The sequence below is a fragment of the Meles meles genome, chromosome 5 (genome assembly GCF_922984935.1).
Source record: "Meles meles chromosome 5, mMelMel3.1 paternal haplotype, whole genome shotgun sequence".
NCBI lineage: Eukaryota > Metazoa > Chordata > Mammalia > Carnivora > Mustelidae > Meles > Meles meles.
In genome coordinates, this window is record NC_060070.1 from 23,246,016 (window position 1) to 23,260,134 (window position 14,119).

The 14,119-nt window shown below is 49.1% G+C and overlaps 2 protein-coding genes across 4 annotated transcripts in view; one reads left to right on the forward strand and one right to left on the reverse strand.

Annotated features, from left to right (window-relative positions):
* Positions 1 to 36: 36 nt before the first annotated feature.
* Positions 37 to 3,312, reverse strand: SMPD2 (sphingomyelin phosphodiesterase 2). Its single transcript, XM_046004458.1, has 10 exons — positions 2,763 to 3,312; positions 2,460 to 2,556; positions 2,267 to 2,343; positions 1,861 to 1,954; positions 1,619 to 1,708; positions 1,302 to 1,384; positions 1,041 to 1,173; positions 845 to 949; positions 540 to 693; positions 37 to 439 (listed from the first exon to the last, which is right to left on the reverse strand). The coding sequence occupies exons 1-10, from the start codon at positions 2,810 to 2,812 to the stop codon at positions 54 to 56; spliced, it is 1,269 nt and encodes a 422-aa protein (XP_045860414.1). The 5' UTR covers positions 2,813 to 3,312; the 3' UTR covers positions 37 to 53.
* Positions 3,313 to 3,416: 104 nt separating this feature from the next.
* The window catches only part of PPIL6 (peptidylprolyl isomerase like 6), a 32,873-nt gene continuing 22,170 nt past the window's right edge, over positions 3,417 to 14,119 (forward strand). For 2 of the 3 annotated variants that reach the window (XM_046004459.1, XM_046004462.1), the window contains exons 1-3: positions 3,417 to 3,555; positions 7,174 to 7,269; positions 10,524 to 10,712. In XM_046004459.1, coding sequence (XP_045860415.1) covers positions 3,421 to 3,555; positions 7,174 to 7,269; positions 10,524 to 10,712 — 420 coding nt within the window. In that variant the 5' untranslated portion in view covers positions 3,417 to 3,420. The remainder of the gene's footprint in view (positions 3,556 to 7,173; positions 7,270 to 10,523; positions 10,713 to 14,119) is intronic. The other variant, XM_046004460.1, reaches the window with a different exon arrangement.

Below are 14,119 nucleotides of genomic sequence, written 5' to 3' on the forward strand. Positions count from 1 at the left end.
GCCCCAGTTGCTGCCTCTACAAGGAAAAGCCGGAGCCACGAAAGTGTCAAGCTTTATTGTTCCTCAGTTCCATCCCCCTCCTGCTGCCCTAGAAGCAGGGCTGGTTGAGACTCTGGGCCTGAATCCTGGGCCTCCCTTGCCCTTCCCAGCACATGCTGGAGCTCAGCCCGAGCCCCAGATAAGCCCTTGGCCTCCTGCATGTGGAAGAGGTAGACCGCCCCCGCCCCTAGCAGCAGTCCTACACTGGGAGTCCAGAGTAGTATAGCAACTTCCCTGAAGCCTCCTCCAGCTGCCAAGGCGCACAGCAAGGCCACGAGAAGCAGCCCTAGACCAATCACGTAGCCGGCGAAGGTGGCCCACCAGCGGGCTTGAGCCACGCCCACGTCCAGCTCTCTCCAGGCCTCCTTTAATACGCTGATCAACTGTGACCCTTCTGGTCCTAGAATAAGGCAGGGCAGTGGGGCAAGAGAGATAGGGTCAGCGTGGAGGGGCTGCCTTGTGGTGGGGAGGGACCTGGGGAAAGGGTGGGGGTGACTTACCATGAGTAGGGCTGAGGGTGTGCTGGGGGGGGCTGTGTCTCACACACAGAGTAGCCATCAGGGCCTCGTGATCAGAGAGGGGGCTGCCACTGTGAGGATCATGGCCTGTAGTGGTTCTAAGAGTCTTACAGGAGATGTAGAAGCCAGAAACCGCCTAGGAAAAGTCAGGGCCAGAAACATCTTTGAGGGCCTCTCCCCATTCTGCAGGCATCAGTGATCTAAGACTAGACTAGCTGGACAGAAGATGAGCACAAGCTGGTGAAAGACAGAGACACGGTGGGTGAAGACACATGGAGAAGACTGACCTTATACAGCACGTAGTCAATGCGGACGCCCAACGGAAATGGCTCTAGCTCCCGCTGGTTGACATAGCAGTTCTCAGGTACCATGGTACAGCCTTCCTCAGAGCCCTAGAGGAACAACTGGTTCACAGTAGGATGTGGGGAGACAGACGAGAGACGCCGGGGGAGTAGGCATGGAAATAATCAGGCAGGTCCTCACCTTGAAGTCCTGGGTCTCCAGGTAGGCATCATGCAGCCCTGTCCACTCCTTCAGCAGGCGGCAGCCCAGATCCTTTGGGTGCAAGTTGAGGTCCCCACACAACAGAACCACATCGGCCTTCTTGGATGTGTGGCTGGGGGAACCAGGTCGGTGAGGCAGGTGTTCCTTCCTGACCAGCTCTGCCCTCCTATAAGTGGGCCCTGGGCACCCCTCAACCCCTGATCCCATCCCACTTCCCCTGTCAAGCCCAGGCTCACACACTGGATGAACTGGGCCAGTTCCCAAGCTTGGGCCACACGGTGTGTTAGGTAGATGTCCTTCTGTCGACTGTACTCGGCATGGAGCTGAGGGGACAGGTGAGCGTATAGCACATGAGGCTGACGGTCCCTACTGGGCGTCTAAATCACTCGTGTGTCTGTCTCTTGGCATGATACTTGGTTCAAAAATGGGCAAACCTTGCCGGCTAACCTCAGAAGACCCCGCCCCCCAGCCTCACCCTCAGGCAGCCCAACTAGAGGAGTCCCATCTCTCCCTCCCAGGACCAGGACGCCTGTCCCAGCCCTGCCAGCTTCACTCACATGGGTCACGTAGACGTTGAGCACCAGGCCACTTAGATGGAGCACCAGTAGCCCCACAGCCTTCCCACAGAACCAGTCTCCATGATGGATCTACAGGCGGGAGGGAGCAGGAACTCAGGGCACAGCTATCTTCCTTCTGCCCATCCCCTGCAGCCCAGGGAAGTCGGCCTCCTCTACCGTGTGTTACTGGGGGGCGGGGGGGGGGGGGGATGAAGGTGGAAGAGATCTGAGATAAGGCTTACCATGTAGGGGTACCCGTTGAGGGTGTAGACGTGCTGGGTGAATTCCTGGATAGGATGTTTGGAGAAGACGCAGAGGCCACTGCCAATGATACCACTGCAAACCCAGTCCTGATTAATAGCCCGGAAAAGCAGGAAGAGAAAGACCCAGGCCTGTTCCCTTCCCTCTTCTCCCAGTTTGTATCAGCTACTTTATCTCCGTTTCCTGCTGAGATCAGCACCGGAGGAAAGCTCCCTGCAATAGCCTTTACGGGATGAGAGAGTGTCCTGATAAGGCTGGGATGGGCCGAAGACCGTCCTGCACCCACACCGAGAGGACAGAGGGAGGGTGCAGGTAGGATAGGGAAGGGCGGGAGGGACCGAGAGCTTCCCGATCTGAACAGGCTTCCAGACCGGTTAGGCGTCTCACCTCCTGAAGTAGTGGGCAGCTGGGTAGGTGGGCAACAGCTTCTGTCTCAGGTGCTGGAAGTCCTGCTCACTCCACACCTGAGGGAAGAGGTGAGGCTGCCTGCCTGCCGCCCCCGGGAGAGGCCCCCTGAAGCGTCCCCAGCCGCCCCCAGCCCGTCCCAGTCAGGGGTGCACACCAGCTCCACAATGCCCACCTCTTCCAGGAGAGCGAGGTCGAAGCTCTCCATGTTCAGAAAGTCTCCCAGGCGCTTCATGCGGTCGGCCCGGCACTTGCTCAGGTAGGGAATGCCCCTGAGGACGACAAGGGCCCGGGAAGGCGACGGCTGGAGGCGCGCGGGGGCTGCGGCGCAGTGGGTCGGGAGGTGCGGGCGCCCCCCGCCCCCGGACGCTGGAGGACAGGGTAGAGCCGGGGCCCGGATGTGAGGGAGGCCGCCTTCCTCCGGCTGAGGGTGCGAATGGAGCTGTGGCCCCGGACCCCCGCCCGCCGGCCCTCTCACCAGCAGTTGAGGTTAAAGATCCTCAGTCGCAGAGTGAAGTTGGGCTTCATGGCGAGCACGCTCCGCGGGCGCGGGACTGCACGGACGGTACGACCTCCCCGGCGACGGCCGCGGCGCTAACCTGGGCGGGCGGGCGGCACCGCCTCCCTGGGCGGTGCGCACAGGTGGTCGGCCCCGCCCCCGTGCGCCCCGGAAGGCCCCGGCCTCCCAGCCCGCGCAGCTCAGGCCCTGGGCCGGGGTCCGACTCCGCGGGCAACCGGCCCACTCCCCGCGGCCCCCGCGCAACGGGCTGCACGCCAACCCGGAAAGGCGATCTACTGCGAAATCAGGCGCTGCCGGCGGGCGAGGGCCGCGCGCGACGTCCCGGTAGGGGGAAGACCAGAGGGGGTTCGGCCGACCGGCCGAGCCGACGCACGCGGGGCTCCCGTGGAGCTCCCGGTTCCTTTTCGCGGAAGCTCCGGCTCCGGCCACGGCCGCCCGCGCGCCCTCTCCCGCCCCTCGCCCGGCTCACTAGCAACAGGAGCAAAGTTGAGAGACGACCCGGCTGTCGCCGCTGGCCCCCTCGCGTCCTTCCTCCCAGCTGGGAACGGGGGAGGAGCTGCGCGGTTGCCCCGGCGACGCGCAGTGTTTGTGCTCCGAGCGGTTCCCCAGCGCCGCCATGGCCAGCCCGAAGCAGTGCCGGCCCAGGTCGGCCCCTTGCAGCTCGCGTTCGCCGCCCGAGCAGCAGCTGAAGGTGAAGGTGGTGGGGCTCTTCAAAAGCTCCAGCTTTCAGGTGGCGAAGAGCGCTGCTGAGGTAACCGCGAGAAAACCACACGTGTGGGCGGCCCTTCCGGTCTCGCGCCTCCTGGTGACCGGGGGTCGATGTTCCGGGAGGTAGTAGGGCTGTGTCCCGGTCGGCCAGGCTCAGTCCGTAAGTCCCAGGGGGCAGGGTCGGGTCCGGTGGACGTTCCACTTCGAGAAGGGCTCCCTTTAAAGGGGGATCGGAGTGAAGGAAGGTTCAGAACCTTGCTGGGTGAGGGAGGGTAATTCCCCCCACCTTGGTTATCCACATATTTTATTTCCACATCAATTTTTACTTGCGTTATACATTTTTAAAAAGTGCTTAGGAAGAAGTGATACGGTATAACCACTGATTTTTGTTTTGTTACGAACTCCCTCCCCAAGCGATTTTTGCAAACTTCATTTGGGAAGTTTGGGGGGAACTTGTCCTTTAAATTTTCTCTAGCATTTACTGCATTCGAATTAGGTGCTTAAGGGATTTCTCAACAAATGACCCACAAGTGCTTTGGAGAATCCAGATATTTCTTTGTAAACACACGGAACGATAGAAGAGGAAAAACACTTTAAGCAACTGGAAGAACTTGGCCCGGTCCGCAGCGGTGCAGCACACATACTACCCAAATGCAAGAGAAATGTAGAATTCAGCACGTCTTTGGGGTTTGCTCCAGGAACGCTACTGTTAAGATTATCCCCAAGTTCCCTCCTTCAAAACCCCACCAGACTCTGGGACCATGCCCTGTGCATGTTTGTGTATCCCAAAGTACCTACTTGGATACCTGACACAAAATGTTCTCAAACAGAAGAAATCTTAAGCAACTCCTGCCTTCTTGCTGGCTCTAAGTTCACAACGTTAAAAGTTTGTGATCATATCAAGCACAGAAGTAGTAACTGTCGACCTTAAAGCAGCCAGTTATTTTACTAGCAAAATGGGTACATTTGATAATAGCACAAGAGTTGCAATTTGGGACATAGAAGCTATGGCAAACCAAGGCAATCTGGGAGATCAAAGGACAGGAACATTATGGAGAAGAGGAGGAAGCTGGGAGGGGCTGCTCTGAGGGAAACTCCATTGACAGAAAGAGAGAGTTCAGGGTGGTGACAGTTTCTCACTGGCTGATTATCTTATTGGCTGCGCTTGGTGCGGAGCAAGGAGACATTTTCCCCTTCCTTTTGCTGGAGGAGTAAAATACACTTACTCCTGCTGGGAATGCAAGGTTCCTCTCCTGACCTACTCGGGTCTGCAATTGAGGAGGGGTGGTGGTAAAGCATGAGAGCTCCCCCTTCTGGCCTCCCGACGCCATTTTAAGTGAGGTTTCTTTTGCTCGGTTTCAGAGTAATTTGTGGAACAGGTGAGGTTTACAAGAGGAAGAGAATAAGCAGTAAGTCTGTGAAAACGATACATGGATCATCAGAATAAGCAGAAATTGTGGGCTGTTAGCTGGGCTGATGGGATCTATAAAGTTCATGGCTCAAGCTGTATTTAATGATTTTTTTTTTTTATATTTTATTTGACAGAGAGAAATCACAACTAGGCAGAGAGGCAGGCAGAGAGAGAGGAGGAAGCAGGCTCCCTGCAGAGCAGAAAACCCGATGCGGGGCTCGATCCCAGGACCCTGGGATCATGACCTGAGCCGAAGGCAGAGGCTTTAACCCACTGAGCTACCCAGGCGCCCCTATATTTAACGAATTTAAGGAAATTTTTTCCCTTGTTTTTCTTTAGCTCTTTTTCTGAGGGCACAAGTTTTTTGTGCCTGCTCCACACTGTAGAGAAGGTGTTGGCGATTTTATTCTGTAAAGCCTAGATGTTAAATTATTAGGCCTTCAGGGCCACAGGCTGTAGGGATCTCAGTCACAACTAGATTTGGAACAAGAGTGGCCAGACAATATGTAAATGAATGGTGGTTTTCCAATAAAACTTAATTATAAATACTGAAATTTGGCTTGCATATAATTTCACATGACACGAAAGATGTCAACTTTTCATCTTTTTTCAACTCCTTAAAATCTGAAAATTCTTCTTAGCTTTCAAGTCTTAGAAAAACAGCCAGATTTGGCCTACTGGCCACAGCTTGCCTACAATGTCTTTTATATTAGTAACGTTAATTTTCCCTTGCTTAAGCTTTGGCCTACTGTAGCTCTATTTGGATATGAAAACCTATCACTGTAAATTGAGTAAGTTTGACCTTAATAAAGGATATGGCTTTGAATAGTTTCTCAACATGATCATTTGGTGAGCAATCCTCAATACCTAATTTACTGTCAGAAATTTAGATTTGTGAAGAGTATTACACAGATTCTAATTTGGATGTAGTCTGTTCTAGACACTAAATTATGAAGAAGGTATGACGAAGTATGCTTAATTTGAAAACTGTTGGGCTTATTAGTTATTCCATTTGGTCCCCCAGTTAGAAACACAACTGCCGCAAACTGAGCATGGATCCTAGAATTGCGACAAAGGACACATCATCACCTGTCAGTTGGGCAAGAGCCTAGGAAGGAAATGACCCAACTGCTATTGCCCTTTGGTCCCAAGGGCAGGATACACTCACGCCCTGGCTTTCTCCCCCTTGGAAATCCACCCTGATGAAGCATGCCAGGCCAGTGTCCTCTTTTAGGCCACAGTCGGACTGCTAAGCTCTGTGCTTAGTGGAGAAGGCGCCCGGTGCAGCAGCCAGCTGTCACTTTTCCCCGTTGGGCAGATCTCTTCCGCAGCCCCACTCAGAGAGGTGAGGCCTGTTCGTGCCTCACCTGCCTTCTCTTGCTTGACCAGGAAGCAAAATGCAACACACCAGGAATTAACATTTTTTTTTTTTTTTTTTTTGGACAGGGATTGTTAACCAGTAAGAATTTTCTCTGATCCGTATAGACAAAATAATATATATTAAACCAAAACATGCTCAGGATCCAAACCTAACATATTTAGTATTTACTTCACTTCTTCGCAAAGGGTGTAACCACACCAGTATCCTTTTGGTCATTCTCCACATATCAATAAATTAAAATAATAACATTTGCTTTAGTTAAAAGTATCTGTAGAGGGAGGGGGATGGGTTAAACGGGGGCTGGGGATTAAGGAGGGCACTTGTCCTCGTGAGCACCCGGTGATGTATGGAACTACTGAATCACTATATTGTACACCTGAAAGTAAAAAAACACTAGTTAAAAAAAAAAAGTAACATCTTCTTTTCATTAAAAAAAAAAAAAAAGTATCTGTAGATCCACTACAGTTTAGTAAGAGTTTAATTTAGGGAAAAACTGGCCCTAAAAGAACATGGCAAATCACAAAATTTACTTGTTCGTTTGCTCATTCGTTTGCTATGTGTGGATGGTCCACTGTGTGCCAGATGTTGAGACCAGTGGGAGTACACGAAAACTAGGACATAGTCTTGGCCCTCAAGGAGCTCATACTCTAGAAATGAGAGACAAGTAAGCCAGAGCCCCAGGATGAGCTGGGGAGTGACTTAATGGAGGTAAGCACAGGGGCCTCTGGGAGCAAGAAGGGGGCATCTAAGCCAGATTGTGTGGCCTGGGTATGTGCTGTAGAAAACCTGAAGCCCCCATAAAAAATGGAAATGATTTCAACTTTAAAAGAGAACTCACTCTAAAATAATTATTCTCTTTTGAAACCTAGACTCTGAAGACTAATTATCCATCCAAATTTGAAGATCCTATAATAGTTCCTCTTCAAGAATTTGCATGGGATCAGTATCTACAGGAGAAAAAACGGGTAAAGGATACTTGGGGTATGGGGAATGAGCAAAGTTTTGCCTCAATCACTCAACTATGCACTGTTTTGGAAAAACAGGAGTACTGATTTTAGAGCAACTAGATTTAATTTCTCTAAATTATATACTTTTCCTAAATCATTTCAACCATTTTTACCAGGCTGATTATAAGAAAAAGTAAAACATTTACAGGATTTTCTTTTGGAAGCCATGGGATAAAGGTAAGTTTTAGACTCTCAATGCTTCTAGTTACCCCTGCCAACGGTTAGCCTGCTCTCCCTGCACACTGCTTACTCACACTTCCTGTGACACCCTGGCACTTGTGGTCTTTATTCTGGAAGGTCTTGGTGGTCTACAGCACAGACTCAATGGGGGGCTTATGCAGGGTGGGGTGGGGAGCTTGTGGCCTTGGGAGCTCTGTGACAGACACCAAGTTCCCATACGACCACCTTGTCCTAATTAAGCTTCCTCTCTGCCTTCTCCCCACTAACAGCACCCTTGGAGAACCCCAGGCCCCAGGGCTAGCAGAGGATGCCTAGGGACAGCAGATACGTTTCCTCTTGGGTGCCAACCCTGACCATATGGTAATGCTGCCTAGAACATGTGACACGAAGAGTTCTAAGGTGGCATCCTGGCCCAGCCATACCTCATTCTGGGGTGAGGTGGGAATGGGGTACACTTCCTGCTTGCCATCCCTGGCCCAGAACTGTAAAGTCCCAGTCCTGGTTTCCTTGCCCCACCCCATCTCCCCAGTGGCTGATGAAATCCCGTGTCCCCTGACCAGCGCTGGTTGCACGAGGATGTCCTGTGACCCTGTGGTCATCCTATAGATAATGCTGCTGTACAGTACCATGCCACTGTGCAGTCACATGAGTGCTGCACGATGGAGAGCACAATACATTTGTTAAGTCTCATACCATTTTCAGAGCCACAATACATTCTCACTGAATTCAGATAGAATAGTAGCAAACACCTACATATGGCGCTTATTATAGGCCACACACTATTCTCTTGACCTAGGTATAGACTAACTCCAATCCTTACAACTGGGGTGTCCAGTGGTCCTGCTTTGCCTGGTTCTGAGGGCTTTCCTGGGAGCCAGAATTTCAATGCTAAAGCTGGGGCAGTCCTAGACAAACTGGGACAGCTGGTCAGCTCAGTTGGTTACCTTAGCAAAAATATGTTTTTCTTAATTTTTTTTTAATATTTTATTTATTTGGCAGAGAGAAACCACAACTAGGCAGAGAAGAAGGCAGAGAGAGAGGAGGAAGCAGGCTCCCTGCGGAGCAGAGAGCCCGATGTGGGACTCGATCCCAGGGATCATGACCTGAGCCGAAGGCAGAGGCTTTAACCCACTGAGCCACCCAGGTGCCCCTGTTTTTAATTTTTATCACCAAACTATTTAAACTGTCTATGAGTCTCATGCTCTCCACCTACAGGAGAGTCATGATCTCGAGCTCTGTGGTCTGTACCCACTCCTCTTACAGATATCCCACTGCATTCTTAGACCAGTGTGGATTCTCTTCTGCGGTTTCCTGTCATCTCAGCCTGGGTTACTGACCTTGGGATGTTTTGTGTTCTCTTCCTTCTGCTCTTCTCACGGGGCCCAAATGAGGCTTTCTAGGTAATCACCGCTGCTTCTCTCCACCTTTTCTTTATTCCCTATCTTTCCTTTCTTCCTTTTCCCACCCTCATCTCTTGGACACTTGTCACTTTATCCTTGTCTTGTTTCAGGCCAGGTTTTGTCCTTCCTCAATGTAAGCACTGTGCACTGTGTCATATGTGGTGCTTCTTAGCACATCTGAGGTTAGGTCTGGGCTGGCCTTATGTTTTAGCAGAATGTAACGCCTCCCTTGAGTGGTGGCTTCTGGGCCTCTGGGAAGGCCTTTCTCTCCCCTCTAAAAAGGGCAGCATCTTATGTCTCAGTGCTGAAAGCCCCAGAAACCACTGGGTCCAGGCCATTATCTAGAGGCATGAGAGAAGGCCTCTTGCACAGAGGACACAGGAAGATGAAGCATCTGCACCATCAGGCTCCGAGTAAAGCGTACCTTCTACTGCATTTCTCCCACCAGGTTAAATAAATATCCACGTTAGCCATACCTGGGCTAAATAAAGATCCCTTTTTAAAGTTATGCATTCTATAAAATGTGGTAACACTGATAAATCTAAACAGTTTAGGGGCTATTGACCCGCACGCTTTATCAGTGATTTATAGGTCAGCATGAAGAAGTTTATTCTTTTCCTCGAACCAGGTTTTGATATGGGTGTCAGGATGGGATCTGAAATCAGGGAGAAGAGCTGGGAGTGTGGCACACTGGCAAGCTGGAGGTGAACTGTTCCCCAAGTCAGCAGTTCCCCAAGTGTGGTCTCCAGCCCTGCAACATCAGCGTCTCCCGGGATGTTGTCAGACATGCAAATTCTCGGGCCCCATTCTAGAACCAGAAACTCGGGTGGGGCTCAGGAATCTGTAATTCTGCTTGCCTGCTAAAATTTGAGAACAGCTGTCCCAAATCATTCATACTTTTGCTGGGACTGGGACTGGGTTGTAATGAACCGGATCTATCTTCCGAGGGAGCATTACTCATGGTCACACACCGGGGATGTAGGAGGTTGACCGTTAGTATTTGGATAAATACCAGTGTACTTCATTTTAAGGGGCTTAGACTTAAAAGTGTTGACACTCTCTCCCTCCTTACACTGGGCTGTGCTCTCTCCCTCCTTACTCTCTCCCTCCTTACACTGGGCTCTCTCCCTCCTTACACTGGGAATGCACCAGAAGTCCCTGCTGGCCCCCAGGAGGTTTTTCCTCTCCCTGACCCCACTCCTGGAGAATATCATTCTTTCTATCCTTGGCACTGCAAACCATGCATTACTCAGAACCCTTGGCCTTTCCAAGTATACACAGAGTAAAATGTACTCAGAAACGAAGCCAGAGACTACATTTTGTTTTCAAGTTGACATAACACGTATGCTATGCACAAAAATTTTTATTACCAGATCACTGTCTACTTTTAATGACTGTACCATTTTTAGTATTACTTTTAGGTCCTCCTTTGCTTTCAGTGATGTCGGACTCTTAAAAATGTTCTTAAATTCTATTTGAGAGCAAAATTCTAAAAGATGGCCAAAAAATCCATTTTTTTTAAAGATTCGGTTAGAATCTATCCCAAGCTCTGGCTTGTGCTTATAGCAAGATAGGGTTCCCCCACAACCACGACCACAATACACTTTTTTTTTTAATCCTTTTCCTTTATAGGAACTCAAGAATGAAATCTGGGAATATTCTTCCTATGTGATGTGTTTTGTTAATGATCAGCTCCTGGGTGATGCATTTGATCTTCAGAAATGGGCTCAGAAGATGTGGGATATAGTTGATTTTAAGCCCCCTGAACTTTATGAGGCACTTACTGTGGATTATGCTGCTAAATTCTTAACAGACACCAAGGCAAGTTACACTAATTTTTAAAGAAAAATAGTGGAATCTTTGATCATTTATATTGATTCAGCATAAATTACTGATATCCTCACAAAGGAATATAAATGGCAGAACACTAGGTTTTAAGTTCTCAATGGTCTATGATCCAGTTGCAAAGGATTATATATAAAATTGCAGGATTTGGCTGAGCAGTGTGCAAAGCAAGCATACCTCACAGCAGGCAGACTGCACGGGGAGAGCATCCCTGTTCAAACATTTCTACTCCCCATTAGAGATTTATATGCATTAATTAGCCATTTTAAAACATAAAGAACCTCCCCCTGCTTCAGGGAAGTTCGAGCCAATCATCCATCCCCCTTTAGTATGAAAAATTTTAATTAGTACTTTCTAACACCTAAGTGAGAGGTACTGCACTAAGCAAATGGAAAGTTGGGGGGAAAAGGTGACATTTTAAAGATTTTATTTGAGGGAGAAGAAAAGAGCACAAGTAGGGGGTGAGATGGGGTAGAGGCAAAGGGAGAAGCAATTCCCCACTAAGTAGGGAGCCCGACGTGGGGCTCGATCCCAGGACCCCAGGGTCATGACCTGACCTGAAGGCAGACACTTAACTGACTGAGCCACCTAGTCGCCCTGAAAGATGACATTTTAAATTATGACACATAGATGGCAAGAGCAGGACCAGACAAGCTAAGGCCCTGGAGAGGTTTCCAATGGGCAGTCATGAAGTTTGAGGTTCAGGCGGGTGAGAAACAGATATCAGGGTGGAATGGCAATAGAGGTAAAAGTACTTTGTAATTCTGCTCAGAAGCTCATTACAACACTAAGAACCATGTGCTGAAGATCATTTCATGCTTATAGTGGCCTGTGCCCACAGACCCAGTGCTAGGATCTGAGCCATAAAAAGGCAAAGACCTTTGTTTCCTTCATCTTCAGTTAACTGTTAATTGCCTTAAGCACAATCTGAAACATAGTATGAACTCAGTAAAAGTCTGATGAATAAACAATGTGCTTGGAAAATACTAAAAACTCTGTGGTAAGGGGAGGAATGTAATGTTCACAGCAGTTAATTCCTACAAGGACAAGGGTCTAAAAGTGCACGCTGTATTCAGGGAAGGGCAGGGGACAGCAAGAAGGCCAGAATTAATAGGAAATGAGGCTGGGAAAGTGAGCATATCAGTCACCACCAAGACCAAGCTACTTAAGGAGAAAAGGTATGCATTGAAAAGATATTGGTAACCTCACAACTGACAGGAAAGCTGGAGAACCAGGTTTTGGAAAGCAGGTAGGAACCAAGGGAGGCCTGGCAGCAGGAAAACATGGCCAGAGTCACGTTCCAGAAGTGTGCAGCTGGGATGCTGCCATGGGTGCCTGCTGGCCCCGTGTTCACATTGCCACGTTCACTGAGAAGTACTTCTCAACTGGTGTCTTTGCATCATTCCCTGGAGATCCAACGCCCCAGGCAGGAGCACCAGACTAATCCAACCCAAGTCATATCTCCACACACCCTGGCTCTCACAGAGCTGGGGGGGGGGGGGGGGGAATAGTGTCTTTAGTGTCTTCAAAGTGTCCAAATAGGAAACATCCCCAGATGTTAAGGAGGGGGAGGAAAAAAACAAAAACAAAAAACAGATCCACTAAAGAAAGGTTGAACGTAGTCCATTCTGAACTCCATTCGAAACTAAGGAGTTAGCTTTTTTTCTAGAAGGAAGCTGAGCCAACAGAACTTTTCATAAAGAGTATGACTTAATCTTTGCTTTTTTGGAAAAAGTTTTAGGGCTGTGCAAAAACAGGGTGGAGTAGGGAGAGCTTGGTGGCAGGGTGATCACTTGAACACTGCTAGAGTAGTATGGCTTAGAGACGATGACAGCCTGAATTTATGGCAGTGAGGAGGGAGGACCCGGATTCCAGAGAAAATCTTTAAATTTTTTCGTGCAGAGGCTAGATTTTTCTTGCTGCAGGGACTTGTTTACTTCTGGGTTGCAATGATATACCAGATAATTATGTTTGCATGTTTGGCTGCTAGGTGACATTAGCTGGTGTTGTGCTTATTTACTCTTTCATTAGAACTGTCAGAATTACCTGCTCTTGACAACTGCATAAAGATAATATATTGACACAGAGGGAAGTTTAATGATGCCTGAATGGACTTACTATTTCATAAATGAATCGTGATTTCTAGTGTATCATCTTTTTCTGCCCAAGCCTGTGACGTTTACTATGTTATACCTCTTATAATAAAGTTATAATATTCTTTTATAATTTAGAACTTGGAGTACAGAAGCTGAGAGGCACAAAAAAGTTAATCATAATTACTATGGACATAATACTACATTCCTGGGTGCCAGATAACACAATATTATTACAGTCTCTCTCTTTTTTTTTTAAATATCTTATTTATTTGACAGAGAGAAATCACAACTAGGCAGAGAGGCAGGCAGAGAGAGAGGAGGAAGCAGGCTCCCTGCGGAGCAGAAAGCCCGATGTGGGGCTCGATCCCAGGACCCTGGGATCATGACCTGAGCCGAAGGCAGAGGCTTTAACCCACTGAGCCACCCAGGCGCCCCTATTAGTCTCTTAATTTAAAGATTTAATTTGTTTATTTGACAGAGAGAGAGAGATCACAAGTAGGCAGAGAGGCAGGCAGAGAGAGAGGGGGTAGCAGGCTCCCTGCTGGGCAGAGAGCCAGATGTGGGGCTCGATCCCAGGACTCTGAGATCATGACCTGAGCTGAAGGCAGAGGCCTTAACCCACTGAGCCACCCAGGTGCCCACAGTCTCTTAATTTAAAAAAAAGGCTTAAGTGACATAAAGTAGTGACAGTGATACCATAAAAGTGATTTTATTTGTATTTCCTAGGTTCTTAAGAAATAGGGCAGGGCAAGTTACGCAGCCTGTTAAATCAGGTGCCATCTTTCTGTATGAGAATGGTGCCCAAGAATTGAAATATACCCCATTTAGATGTGCTCTGCTCCCTAAATGAATGCTACCATGATGGAGACCGTGTTTTCATTCTGGATGCCTCTTTGTAACACTAGACGAGATCACACAAACGTTAGCTGTCTCTACCAGAAAGGATGCCAGAGGAAAATGAGAGCTGGGAGCATCTGGGAGCATGAGATCGTGACTGAAGTAATACGAAAGCACAGCATATTCTCTTCCCTTCCCCTGGTCCCACACCTCCTATGGATATGATGTCCTTGTTTTCCCACCCAGAAAGGATGTGGCCTGGCTCTGGGTAGCTCCTTGGTGCTCTCTCGCAAACTCTAGCTCCCTGTAACCAAACCCATGGCACTCGTGCTGGATGTTTCCTAAAATTACTCAGAACAGAAAATTCCCAAAGGGACCCACTAGGGTTCCTTTCCACATCTAGCTTGCAATGTAGGGGGTAACTAGGCCATGTGTTCTCAGTCTGGTGTG